The following is a 13,914-nucleotide window of genomic DNA, read 5'->3' as shown; positions in this document are numbered from 1 at the left end:
GCATTGAAGGGAAGATTCCAAGACAATGTAAAGATGCAGGCTAAGTTTCCTTTCCGGGTTTGGGCCTCACCTGGAATAGAAGTTGTAAACATGACAAAAGGCGTTGATGGCCCATCAGAGAGAAATCCTTGGGTCTGTGCAAGCAGAAATCACATGCCAAGGTTAGGGGAGGGCATGATGCCACACAGCAAAGATTCTTGGGGAGGTGAGAAAGGAGGTGCCGGAACTCTGGGCAGAAGCCATGCAGGGCAGAAACATCTCAACTGGCTGGCTGAAGGCAGGGAGAGAAGCCCTGGGATGTCTGGGAATCCATCGTTGGGCTGCTGTGAAAGAAGGGCTTCTCCTGAGATGTGAATGCTGTGAAATCTCTCTCCATTGAAAGCTGCTGGTGTAAATATGTGTAGAATAAACCATATTTCTTAAAGACACAGGAGTCTCTGCCATGTCTTGATTCCCACCTGGAACACACTGGAATCTTTGCTACCTGCTTGGCAGAGATTGGGGGTGGCACACAACCTTTGTAGCAGTATATATGTCTGATATTACAGCTGCCATTATTGAACTGGATTTTCCACCCACAATTAAGATACTAGCTGATATGGGATAGATTTAGGGCCAGTCCAGACGCATTCTTTTGCCTGAGGCAAAAAATGAAACAAGATGGAGCTTCCTATTCCATGTACAGAAGCTGAATGAATGAGTCTTACTTCAACACTGGTATGGCACAACACACCTGAGGTGAGCAGGCTCTTGGCTTTTGAGCTTAGGTTTTCTATCCCAGGGATGTCCAACAGGTCGAGTGGGATCTACTGGTCAATCCCTGGGAGGTTTTGGTAGATCACGGTCGATCGCTGGCTCCTCCATCCACCCCTCCATACTCTAGATCGCAATAACAGAAGATGCGAGTTTTCTCAGCGAGGCTGAGTGTCTCCTTAGCAATCTATTGTTGAGCGACTTTTTTCATTTATTAGAACTGAACCCCCCCAAATAGGACATTCCTCCCTAAGAAAAGCTCAACAACTTGGACCTGAATCCCCCCCCAAAAAAGGAACGTTCCTCCCTTAAAAAAAGCTCAATAACCCAGGTAGATCACTGCCAGATTTTAATCATGTGAGTAGATCGCAGTCTCTTGGAAGTTGGACATCCCTGATCTATCCTTTTAGCCTTGATCTTGAGTGGTCTTTGGCAAGTATCTATTGCTTACCCTCAATTTGTCTTCTGTAAAATAAGAATTGGAGTAAGCTCCACCCAGTTTTGCAAAGCTAAACAAGACAAAGATGGCATAGCAGTTTGCCCAGTACAGAAGAGATCAGAGTGCACCTCAGATATTTTAAATGACTGTGCAGTGAGTCTTATAAATACTTGTTTCAAATAATGTTTCTTTTTTCTTACAAAGACTAGAATAATATAATAAAACTAAATATTTTCCATGTTTTAGATTATGATAAGACTTAATCCTGGCAAGGAAATATGCTCTGGTCTTCATTACTTATAACATTTTTGCATCCTCTTCCTTGAAGTGTTTATATTATTCAGCATATGGTGTTCTGAAATTTTCCTTATCTTCCTGATAACACAAGAAAATATTGGAACAGCATAATTAGAAACATAAATATAACCTTTTGTCTAGTTTTTGAATTCATGCATGCTTTTGAAACGACATACTTTGTTTGTACCAATGATAATGTAATGCATATTTATTAATCCTTTTTTATATGAAAATACTTCCATACCACCCATTTTCCTGTTGGACTGGGATTGGCTGCTCCAAGAACCAAACTAACCAGGATGTTGGAAATTTCTAGCTTTCTATTATAATTTATTTTAAAAGCAGCAGTGTGTGTGTGTGTGCGCGCACATGTGCATTGGGGGTGTGTGGGTAATTATATCAAGACTGGAGGAGAGGAATTAACCTTTTCGTTCTCCACAGATTCCCCATTCTAAATTCCAGTTATTAACTACGAACCCCAAAATTGGGATCCCTTCCAAACTTGTTCCAAAGTTTTGTAGTTTTTTTGCAGTGATTTTCAGCATTAACCCCTGTGTTTTGCAGCACCACCCCCAACTGAGTAATTGATACATCAAACTGTGGTTCGTGGTTAATACAGTGGTACCTCGGGTTACAGACGCTTCAGGTTACAGACGCTTCAGGTTACAGACTCTGCTAACCAGGAAATAGTACCTTTGGTTAAGAACTTTACCTCAGGATGAGAACAGAAATCGCACGGCGGCCGCACAGTGGCAGTGGGAGGCCCCATTAGCTAAAGTGGTACCTCAGGTTAAGAACAGTTTCAGGTTAAGAACGGACCTCCAGAACGAATTAAGTTCTTAACCCGAGGTACCACTGTACCCAGAAACCCATGGGGCATGGGATCAGTTGCAGAATTTGGAAAAGAGAAGGTCAACAACACCTGCAGGAGAAGGTGTGTAGAAGAAGGTAAGACTTCCCAAAGAAATAACACCAGTGTTGGAAGTGTTGGTGAAGGGAAAAGGTAAATGGCCAATTCAGTGGGGGCCAGTAGCTGATTGGGTTAAGAGAGGAAAAGATCATGGGGCATGGCTGATTTTTCTAGGTTCTAGAGGAAAGAGAAATGGCAATCTTGGTAGGGGAGAAACAGCAAATGGGAATGATTTTGAGAGAGAGCAGGTAGTTGCAACAATGGTAGAAGCATCCAGCATCAGGCACACTCTACCTGTTATTGTATGAGTAGTGCTCTGTCTTTCATTTATGGATCACATAGGAGTTTGTTTCTTTACTGGGAAAAAGTCAAGGTCACATGGATTGTTAGCTTCAGATGCTGACAGTAGATTTATGACCCAACCCTATGAGCCACTTCGCTAGGCTGCTGCCATTGTTCTGGTAGTGGAGTGCCAAGAGCTAAGGAACTGGGCTGATGATGCGCACCAATCCAAAAGTAGCTCGGTTATCTATTTCTCTCCAAGTCTCCATGCAGATGGTCTAGGAACCAAAAACAGGGACATGGAAGCATAGGGGGTAAATAGCAGGTGAAATATTTGGGAGACCCCCTAACTTCTCCTTCTCAAACTAGCTCTGGCCATGAATAACTTCCCCTTCCCCTCAAACTGGCTATGAAACATCACTGGGGGGCGAAGGGCAGCACAAAGGAGGAGGCATGAGGAGTTGTGTTGGCTGAGAAAAGCAGGTGCCACCAACACAAGGAACTGCAATCCTTCTACCCAACAGGTGTTTCTGGGGGAAGGGAAGCTGGACTCTCCTATCCCCTCTGAATTCACCCCCCACTGTGATTTTTGTGGGGTCCCTATTACTTTTCTTTTGTAATATTACACCCTCCCTCAAATGAGCCCAAAGTGGCATACCTAGGTTAATCTAAATTCCCTGTCACAACAGCTCTTTGAGGTAGGCTAGGCTGTTATTGCCCCTCAGATCTCATTAAATGTGAGCAATAAATTTGATCATCCCACTAAAATGTCCAGAGTGGGTGAGGAGTGCAAAATGTATTTGATCTTAAAAGGTCAATTGCTTAATGACAAGTCTCATAGTAAATGCTAATAGGAATGCTTTTTATCAGTTGGGCAATCTAAAGTACTGACACTTATCACTGCACAATGACTGATAGCAATCTTGGCTTTGTTGTTATATGGGCCTTAATAAAGCTGCACTGTGAATGTGAGACATGCTTTGATTAGGAAATTTTATCAGGGTTTATCAACAGGCTTGGCCCAAGATTTTTTGCTGCTTGAATCAGAACAGTAAGCGGCAACCCTCTTCTCCAAGTTAAATTATGTAGTATGCAAGGCCAGCCAAGTTATTTTGGTATTTGGGCTAGTAAATCCCACAAGCACTTCTCTTCCTCTCTGTTCGTTAAAAAAATACAGCAATAATGAATTGAGTAACTAACACTTTGCTGCCCTTTTATGACACACAGAATGTGCTGCCTGAGGTGTCTGCCTCACTATGCCAGAAAACAGGACTGGCCCTGGTGATCAGTCAGTAAGTGAAAAGTCAGAATATTATTAAAGGCACCTGAACCACTATTGCTGATGACCTCTAACTTCCTTCTGAATGTGTTTCTACCTCATCTCTTGTGGCAAGGCAGAAAACAGAGCAGTAAGGGGAAAGTGCTCCTTCAAGGAGCGAGAAGTGAGATGCTTTTCATCTGAAAAGGCTCCCAGAGCAGTTTACATATAAATAAAAATGACACAATCCCCGCCCTCAGACTTACAGAAACCAAAGAAAAGGGAAAAGGGAAAGGTGGGAAAAGGGAAATAATCAAACTCAGTAAGCAAATCCCTAACATTGCAAAATTCTTATAATAATCAGCTGGGATAGAAATATATACAGTATTTGCATAATCTAAAGATGAAAGAAAGGTGGCCTTTTTCTGCAATGCTATCATTTTAAATCATATGAAAATTTGTACAGCTTGGATGAATGAAATCAACGTATCAGGAAGAAAGATGGAAATGAATGACTGAATGAATGTAGCCCACCCATCTGATTGGGTTGCCCCAGCCTCTCTGGGTGACAATAAAAATTATAAATGAAACAATGCAAAAATGACCCAGCATAATCAAAGCTAAGCCCCTCTAGTTAGTTAGTTATTTCATTTATTCCATAAAATTTATATACAGTTTGACTGTAAGAAAACAAACAAAAAACCTCAGAACAGTTAGGCATCGTAGTTAGGCATACAGTTTCCAGTTATTGCCACCCAGAAGCCTTTGGGAGCTGACACACTAGTTGGGAAGCGAGCATTCTGTCCTGTTCTTTGCTCCTAAGTAACAGGGATACTGTCTTTGTAAGAAGGTTTTTTAAAATTTACATTTATATTCCACATTTTCTCCAAACAACAACCCTGTGAGGCAGGGTAGGAGGAGAGGTATGTAGTACCTTGCTCAAGGTGACCCTAGTGAGCTTCATGACTGAGTGGGGATTTGAACCTGCGTCTGACTTTCTAACCACTACAACTGCAATCATCAGCTGACACCCTGCTTCGTGAGCCCCTTCCACGAGAAGTCTGGAGGGTGGCAACATGACAACGGGCCATTTCTGTGGTGGCTCTGCATTTGTGGAATGATCGCCTCAGGAGGCTTGCCTGTTGCCTTTGTTACATATCTTGAGGTGCCAGGGAAAAACATTCATTTTCTCCTAGGCCTTTGGCTAATTAAACAATCTAGGTCCTTTTAATCGGGGGGTGGGGTGGGGTACAGCTTTTGTCTCTTATTATAGTGTATATTTTTGTGTTCTTATATTGTAAACCACCCTGTGATCTACGCATGAAGGGTGGTATACAATTTTAATAAATAATAACAATACACCATACAGCAGAGCTTTCCAAACTTTTTATGTTGGTGACACACTTTTTAGACATGCATCGTTTCATGCAGCACAGTATTTCAGTTTTACTAGTGGAGGTTAAACTAACCCCTTTCTAGCTCTGGGAGGAGTGCTGAGAGCATTTGCACGACATACCTACATATTGCAGCTGACACACTAACGTGTCGCGGCACACAGTTTGGAAAGCTCTGCCATACTGGCTACACCAACCATTTTGAAAAGCTATCCAACCTAGTTGTCATCACTACATTTTCCAGCAGTGAGTTCCATTAGTTTATTAGCCGTTGTGTGGAGAAATGCGTTGTGAAGCAACACATGAAGGAAAGGATTACATACAACCAAGGCAGTGGACTGGAGTACTCCAAGTAAAATGCAAGCAGAGCTAGCAAGGCGATATACAACAGGTGTAAAACTGAAATTAATTAGAACAACACAGGAAGAAACAAAGACAGCAGCATTATGCTTCAAAATTGAAAGAAGTCATGGAAGGTCCTGGGTAGAACAGAGAAGAACAACATGACATGACATGACATGATATGACATGACATGACATGAAACATGTCCTTTGTAGAAAAGGTTTAAATATGTGATTAATTCCTGGAATTAGCAATACCTTTCCAGATCAGAGTTGACTCAATTCTTTCTAATACAGTGTGCATTACTGGCAGTCTGTTCAAAGGTTTCTCATTTTTAGGATAGTTACGTAACATCTTATGCAGCAGTGGGTGACAAAGGTTTTATTTATTTCACATTATTATCTGTTGACTTTAAAAGCCTAAGTACCGGAGAGATGAAGCAACATGTAGTCAATGATTAAACTGATAAAATAGGCATGTATACAGTAAAGTCTTTAAGAGATTTTTTTTGTTGCATCTATTTTTCAAAAACCCAAAATGTTCTGCTCCACAATAGCCTAGTCACTAATTACGTACCACTTAACATAATTATCCCTGCACACCCATTTCTGTGCATATTTCCAGGCTACCACTGTCATATTTAATTAACTCTAACGATTCTTTGTATAAATTTTTGGTTCCAATTTGGTCATGTTTATAGCAATTTTTGGTTCCAATTTGGTCATGTTTATAGCATTGGGAAATTCAGAGACTCACAAATAAATGAACCTAAGTTAGTCACACTTATTAACTGCAATGGATCTATCCTTAGTAGGACTAGCATTGAATACTATCTAGAGACCTTGAACAGTTGCAGATATAAGAGGCAAAGTAAAAATATGAATAAAGGAAAAGTATAATGGGATCCATAGCAATGAAGAAACTAAATATAGAGCCCCAAACAATATTATGAGAAAGGGAAGGACAGAGCATAATATAAACTGTTATTTACAGTGTTAAAAGACCCACAGGGTATCTTAGAAATGAGAAGAAGCAGGGCCAAGGAAAAAAACGTATTGCACATTTGTGTGCATATCTGTTTCGGCTTTTGATCCAATGGATGCTTCCCTCTCAATACAATTATTGGATTTGGAAAAGGGAATTTATCTTGCAGCCACAGCAAGATGGAAGGGTTAAATTACCTGTGATCTCACCCCCATCCAGCCCACCCCCTTCCACATACTGATTTTTACCCATGCCTAGTATGACCTCCTTCATTTCACTGGACTATGACTATACATTTAATGTGCTGGACAGCTCAGTTGGTTAGAGCGCGGTGCTGATAATGCCAAGGTTGCAGGTTCAATCCCCTAGCTGCATATTCCTGCTTTGTAGGAGGTTGGACTAGATGATCCTCAGGGTACCCTCTATGAGCATTGCTATCTTGGCATTACACTAATATTCGCACATGCAGTATACACAATATCTCTAGGCACAGCACAGCGCTTCATGATGAATGTCCGAAAGGTCCTTTGAAAAGAAAATTTAACTGCATGGCCACCATGTAATGTGATCATAATTAAACAGCAAAGTATCCTCTTTATCAGAATTACTTATTTTACACTGGGGCTATTTTGAGTGGAAAGGGTTAAATAGTCCCTCCCTGCTCTCTTTTAGGGAGAGAAGAGCAAAAGAGATATAAAGGCAGGGCCTTTCGGCAAAGGAAGGGCTAAAGTTATACAGTTAGTTCCTAGGAAGGACCGACAAACCATAGAGAAGGAAATGTTTCGACACAGTCTGGAAAAATGGCCCTAGACAGGCCATAATCTGACCAGATTAGCCAGGAAATGGATTGCCTACACCTGGAGAAAGTGCACACTTGTTCCCTTAAATGAAAAAGTTCCGTTTCTGAGGTATGAACAAAACAAGACAGCAGAAGCTGAACAGGAGAAGAATATATTGTGTACTGTATTAGATTGTGCAGCTGCCTGTGAATAAGCAAAGCCCGGCTCCTCCTCAGTACATACCCCATGTGTAAACAGGCTTGAACTGGAGAAATTCTCATTTCCTATTGGCATTTTAAGACATTTTGTCTGTCATTCGGAGAGCGGTTTCTACAGGACTGTTGTGTGACTCAAAAAGTGACCCATGGAAGTCTCACGCGACCCAGTCCGCTGACCCGCTGAAGAATCAAGATGGTACACAACATGGATTGGGCTGGACATGACAAAGAAGTGGCAATTCCCACCTACAAAACATTTGGGTGGAGGAAGAGGTCCAAGCCGCGCTGCTAGGCTTAAGCATTCAGGTAGGCCAGGAGGCCTCAGGCCTACAGGGCGGTTACAAATCTGCACACCCCTAGGCAAGTTTACTCAGAAGTAATTCCCACTGAATTCTGTGGTTATTACTCCCAAGGAAGTGGGGTTAGAATTGCAACCTAATTCTGTAGTCTTTTCCTGCCTATCTCTCAGATGTGAGACTTGAAAGCGAGATTTCCAAGACAAGAGTCACAATTTGTCGCTTTGGGGGTGGGAGATATTGGTTAGACAAATATAAATATGAAGTGACAATTATAATCTTTTGTTGTAATTTGACCTCTGTTCAGTCTCTGTTTTCAGCAATATTGTCATGATTTTATTTATGTTTTCAGAAGGTGAAGACTAGTGTTAAAAATGCATCACTGAAGTCATAGGTGCCAGTTCTCTGGGGTCCTGGGTGCCTGAGCACCCACAAAATTCCCCCTGAAGGGGCCAGACACCAACAAATTTCATTGCCAGTGCCATGCATGCTGCCCAGGCACCCACGGTCGTAGGGTCAAGCTGGTACTCCTGTCTGAAGCTGTGAAATCTGAAAGGTCTCTGCTTTCTTTCAGTACAGTATCTGCAACTCCACTTTGTATTGGATCCATACAATAATTGTCTCATGCAAGTTGAAACGTGGCAATATGGTTTTTAATTGCTGTCCCAGAAGACGTAACTTCTACCCAGGATTTGCTCCCTCTAGTTTTTATAAAGTTCCAGTACTTCAAGTCTGTTTAGATAGTTCAGCAAAGAAAGAACTGTTAATGAGTAATCGTTGTCCAAGACAGCGCTGAGCCAATGAAACGAGGACTAAACCTAAAGTCAGCCTGTTATCGTTGAAGCCTTCTGTAAAAGTGAGAAAAGCAACACAAAAATGTTCTTGCTTTGAAAATCATTAGGATTCTGAGCTGAATGCAGAACTACTGAGTGCACTGTGTCTCTACTGCTAGAGTTCAGGAAGACACCAAGTGTAAGCTACTACTTTTAGTTGTTAATTTTAGTGGATAATGTTTTGGGGATAATACTGTGATAAGTGCATCATTTCCCTGATATGTTACATACAACTGTTTGTGACTCTTCTCTGTTTTTATTGCTTTGTTGATTTTCATCAATAGTTTGTTTTTGTTACTATTATTTATTATTTTATTTATATCTTGCCTTTCTCCCAAGTTGGATTCAAGTTGGCTTGGAACATTTGAAAACACTGTTATAAAAGTGTGTAAATTTTGTTGTGTTTTATTGGTATTGAACCCAGTTTGGGGATTATTTTCTATTTAAAACTGAGCATGAAATTTTATAATTAAATAAATTCATCATATCATTTTTTTTTAACAAGTGTGGGAATTTGTGTGCTTCATAAAGAGCTCAAAAAACAAATAATCAGTCCTAAGCCCACCTACCAGGGAGTAAGCACCATTGAATTTAATAGCGCTTCTGACTAAACACTGTTAGGATTGTGCTGTTTCTATAATATGGTGTCTCATAATAAGCAGTCTCTTCAGAAGTTAGTACTTTGATGGGAATGAATGTAGCAAGGTGAGGAAAAAGAAATCACTGGGGAGTGAGCATAGCATTTCCTGGAACCTCACTTTTATCATTTCAGCCCATGTCAGTCGTAGCGATCAACTGTTATTTCCCCATTGTCAGAATAAAGCATGGAGAAATATTGACTAAATAAGTATTACAATGGAAATTAAAAGTTTACAAATACCAAACTTTCTGACTGGCTTATCATAATTACTTTTTCAATTACAGTTAAAGATAACAAGCATGTAGGTGCATGCTTCCTATCTCTTTTATAACAGTCAGTAAAATGTACTGATTTACCAAAGTACAATTTTTTCCTAAAAACTATGGCGGAATAATGTATTATTAATATTACTGTGGCATCTAAATTTCCCAGCCAAGAATCTGATATTACTGGCATGTACTATACACTATGCACACCCGATTAAATTCTGTTTCTATTTATTTATTTATAAAAGTATTTATATACTGTCGTATCATAAAACACCAGGGACGTATACAATGCTAAAACATAAAACACCTTTAAAACAATACAAAATAAGCATTAAAGTGACCGGCTAATTAAGAATTTCAGCAAGCATTACAGTAACTGGCAAAGCTGGATTGAGTTCTCATTGCTATAATCCTTCAATAAAACATAAATCACTAAACATCAGTGCCTCCAATGAAAATTATACTTTTAATAGAATTGGGGACTGAATGACTTGATTGAATTTTAATTATTTTGTCTTTTGTTTTTTCTTTAATAAGAAGCTTTAAGTTTAGGTTTAAATTAATTGCACCCTTTTACTTCCTCTGAATATTCATAATATTTCAGACGCAGAAATCTCTAGGCCATCACTGATCCCAGCAGCACCTGGTCTGCTAGCTGGATAGCTCCAGTCCACTTGCACCTTGACATATACAGTAGTTGACATTCAGCAAAAGGACAGGTGTAATTGGGTGTAGAAATATTCTGAGAGACCCAGTCTCTTTTTTACAGCTTTATCTTCTGGTTAACATTATTGATACATACTGAGAACTTATCCTCTCTTCAGGGTTTGGACCAATATATTTTGTTGCCTCAGGTGGAGCAGTTAATGGTGCCCCAAATTGTAGTACATAGTTCCCAAGGCCTGGCAAACATCTCAAAAGCGCCCCCCCCCCCCGCGCCAGACAGTAAAAATATAATAATATATTAAATAACAATTTGTAGCCCTTTAATGATGCCCAAAATCAGCTGCCAGAAACCAGCTGCTCATCATAAAATGGTTGTTCCTGTTCTCTTCTGTGAGGTGTCATGCCATGACCTACTCCTTCTGTAGGAAAATAGAAGATTTCTCTCATATTCCAGTACATAACTCCACGGGGTAGAATCCTAGCGTATTTTCATAGGTGTTGGACAGGAAGCTAGTATGTTGTGCTGGGACATCCAAGGGAATTATATGATGGTGCTTCTCATAAATTTAATCTGACAGTTTGTTTTCCAGCCATAAGAGGTCCCATTGGTATGTAGTACATGTGACATTCAACAAACACATTTGATGTTTTAAAATAAATTGTTTATTTTATCCATGCATGGATAACCTCAACTGTATTTTAATTAGGGAGCCTGATGTTTCATTAAGAGCACCTCCCCCCTAATCCTAGCGAGTGACTACTTTTTCTCCTATCTAGCATAAACAACTCACTGATTACGATTAACAGCTGGAATTCCCAACATGTTGACAATTATCACGATAATTATATTATGAAACATACAACAGAGCAAGGGAAAATATACAGTCCTGGTCTGCTTCATGTACTACAGCAACTATTAGGTTAGAATACTGCCCCATAGTATGCTCTCTCTCTCTCTCTCTCTCTCTCTCTCTCTCTCTCTTCCATGGATTTACATATGTTCAGATGCATCATGGGAATGTGTGACCATTTCAGGTTGATAGTGGCCTTTCTTGGTGTGCCAGCTCAAAAAAAAAAAAAAAAAAAAAGGCTGCTGTGCTCATAGGAATAACAATTAAGAAACAGGCCTCTCCACATGGAAATAATCACACAGTACTCCCTCCAGACAACTGCATCTGTGGAGAAGCTACGCATTGAATGTTTCTGAAAATTTGGACAGGCCCTTTAGAATGACCGCTGTTGCAAGCAGATGTAGCATTTTGTTTTTCTTTGTGTTTTTAAGGTTTCCTTCAACACTCAGCTTAATTTGCTGCAACTCAGCCTATTCAAGAGTCTATGGCATCAGAGATGAACCTAATTGGGCATCCCCACCTACCTTCAGCAGATGGATTTTCTCTTTCCGAAGCTCCTCATTTATTTGGTAAATAAAAAAATATATTACAAGCAAAATGCTAATTCAGTCCATAGAATGGAGTAACGCTGACATTTTCTGATAAACTCCTTTGAGCTACATGTGATTTTTTTGTTCAAAGTACTTAGTTTTGCTAATCTCTTACAATACATTTTTGTGTTATGATTCGTAACACGACTGTGAAAAAATTATAAATGGCATAATGAAATCAGAATATAATGGGAAAGAAAGGACTGTAGATCATCCACAGAGTGCATAATCTGCATGAAAAAGCTCCTAGGTTCATTCCCCAACATCTCAAGGTAGGGCTAGGAAACACTCCTGTCAAACACCAAAGAGGCTCAGTATACAGAGTTCTGAACTGGATGGTCAGCTATGATATATCTGTTGCTGTTGTTGCTCATAAAGCAAATCTAACAATTGAAAGCAAAAGAGAAAGTCCTATACTCATAAGTAGTGTATAAGACTTCCAGAGAGGCATCTGTTTAATTTGTTGTAACAACAATGATTACTGTATGTCTTATAGCAGGATGCATTTGAGAAGTGGACTGTAGGTGACAAACACTTGTGCCACACTAAATGTGTTAGTCATTAAGGTGCTACAAGATTTCCATTGCATTACTACAGGAGAAAGACAATGATCAAATATGTTTTCATTAAATGCTTTGGTTTTTTTCCACCACCTTGATCATAACTTGTGTGTGTTGTTATATTTTTGTGTTCATATGAAGGTCTTGCAATGCCTCCCTCCCCATCATTATATTTAACAGCCATATGCAATTTGAGTGTGTTCCCCTACAAACCCTGTGGCAAACCTGGGATTTTAATGAGCAGCTGCTGGATTTTATCAGAATACATATTGCTAAATTTGTGCATTCTTTTGCTGTTTTGTTTTTACTTTCAGAAGCGTTGTTGCTCCCTGGCACAAATATTACAGAAGGCTTTTTAATTTTTAAAGGAGCAACAAAATGTAACAGTGCTACTATATAATGTAAAATTATTTTAGGCTCTTCTCCCACTGCCTCCTAAGACACTGCCTTTCCTTCACCATCACCACTTCCTGCAGGTCCTTTGTACTTCTATTGTGTGTGAAAGTGGCTTTGAAACATTTCTATGAGTAAAACGCTTTAATGATGATGATAATGATAATGATGATAGTGAAAGGCAGCTGCCTCAGATAGAGTAGAGTAAGCCGCCTGCTTCAAGTAACAAAGCTTGGGTGCCATTAAAAGGCAGGAAACTGAAAGCTCTGTAATTTTATTACTATATTTGTAATGGGGGGGTGGCAATTAGAATTTTATACTCCATACATCAGGCTTCCCCAAACTCGGCCCGCCAGCTGTTTTGGGACTACAATTCCCATCATCCCTGACCACTAGTCCTGTTAGCTAGGTATGATGGGAGTTGTAGTCCCAAAACAGTTGGAGGGCCAAGTTTGGGGATGCCTGCCATACATATTGGGCTGGCCTGAGCAAGGACATGATAAGCATTGCCTCACCATGGTCACATTCTATGAATGCCTGGCTTTACATATGGTACAAACTGAGGCCAATGCGTGTCTGTCTTCTCTGAAATGAAGCAGAACTGTAGGTTTAGCATGTTTTCTATTGGGTAATATTACTTCCCACCAGCAGTGGCGTAGCGTGGGTTGTCAGCACCCGGGGCAAGGCAAGTAATTTGCCCCCCTAACCCGTGGATTTGCGCCCCCTAACCCTAACCCCTAGATGTTGCGCCCGGTGCGGCCGGCCCCCCTGCACCCCCCACGCTACGCCACTGCCCACCAGTGTGAACAGTGTGCTGACACTTGGAGAGCCCCTGAAAATCTACAATATTCTTGGCACTACAGAGAGGGGTGAGAAAGATTGAATCCTTTTGTTCGTTGTGTTGAGAGAGAAAGAAATGCAATTTCTCAAAGGTCAAAAATGATTAAACAAGAAGAAGATCATAAGGCGGGTTAGCTAACTGCTTGTTATCAAGCTGCTTCTGGCAGAAAATTCAACATCTGGCTTTTGCTTTTTTATATAGCAGAGATAATAAACAGGCTCAAAAGTGACAGCAAGATCAAAGGCATTAAAAAACCAACAATTAAATTACAGTTAAATGTTGAAAATAAAATGACTTGTGAGAAAAGGGGTGAATTCC

General features: G+C 40.2%; 1 protein-coding gene across 5 annotated transcripts in view; it reads left to right on the top strand.

The window, feature by feature from the left end:
* The first annotated feature begins 7,415 nt into the window (after positions 1-7,415).
* Positions 7,416-13,914, top strand: part of NR1H4 (nuclear receptor subfamily 1 group H member 4) — a 32,269-nt gene continuing 25,770 nt past the window's right edge. Inside the window, exons 1-3 of one of the 5 annotated variants that reach the window (XM_083462870.1) lie at positions 7,416-7,568; positions 11,139-11,281; positions 11,644-11,781. In XM_083462870.1, coding sequence (XP_083318996.1) covers positions 11,697-11,781 — 85 coding nt within the window. In that variant the 5' untranslated portion in view covers positions 7,416-7,568; positions 11,139-11,281; positions 11,644-11,696. Of the gene's footprint in view, positions 7,964-8,532; positions 8,926-11,138; positions 11,282-11,643; positions 11,782-13,914 lie in introns of all 5 variants that reach the window. The other 4 variants (XM_083462868.1, XM_083462867.1, XM_083462873.1 and 1 more) reach the window with 4 other exon arrangements.

The sequence above is a fragment of the Podarcis liolepis genome (assembly GCF_965112155.1).
Source record: "Podarcis liolepis genome assembly, chromosome: 10".
Taxonomy (NCBI): domain Eukaryota; kingdom Metazoa; phylum Chordata; class Lepidosauria; order Squamata; family Lacertidae; genus Podarcis; species Podarcis liolepis.
Note: the sequence above shows the minus strand (reverse complement) of the source record. Positions and strands in the feature narration are given on the sequence as shown.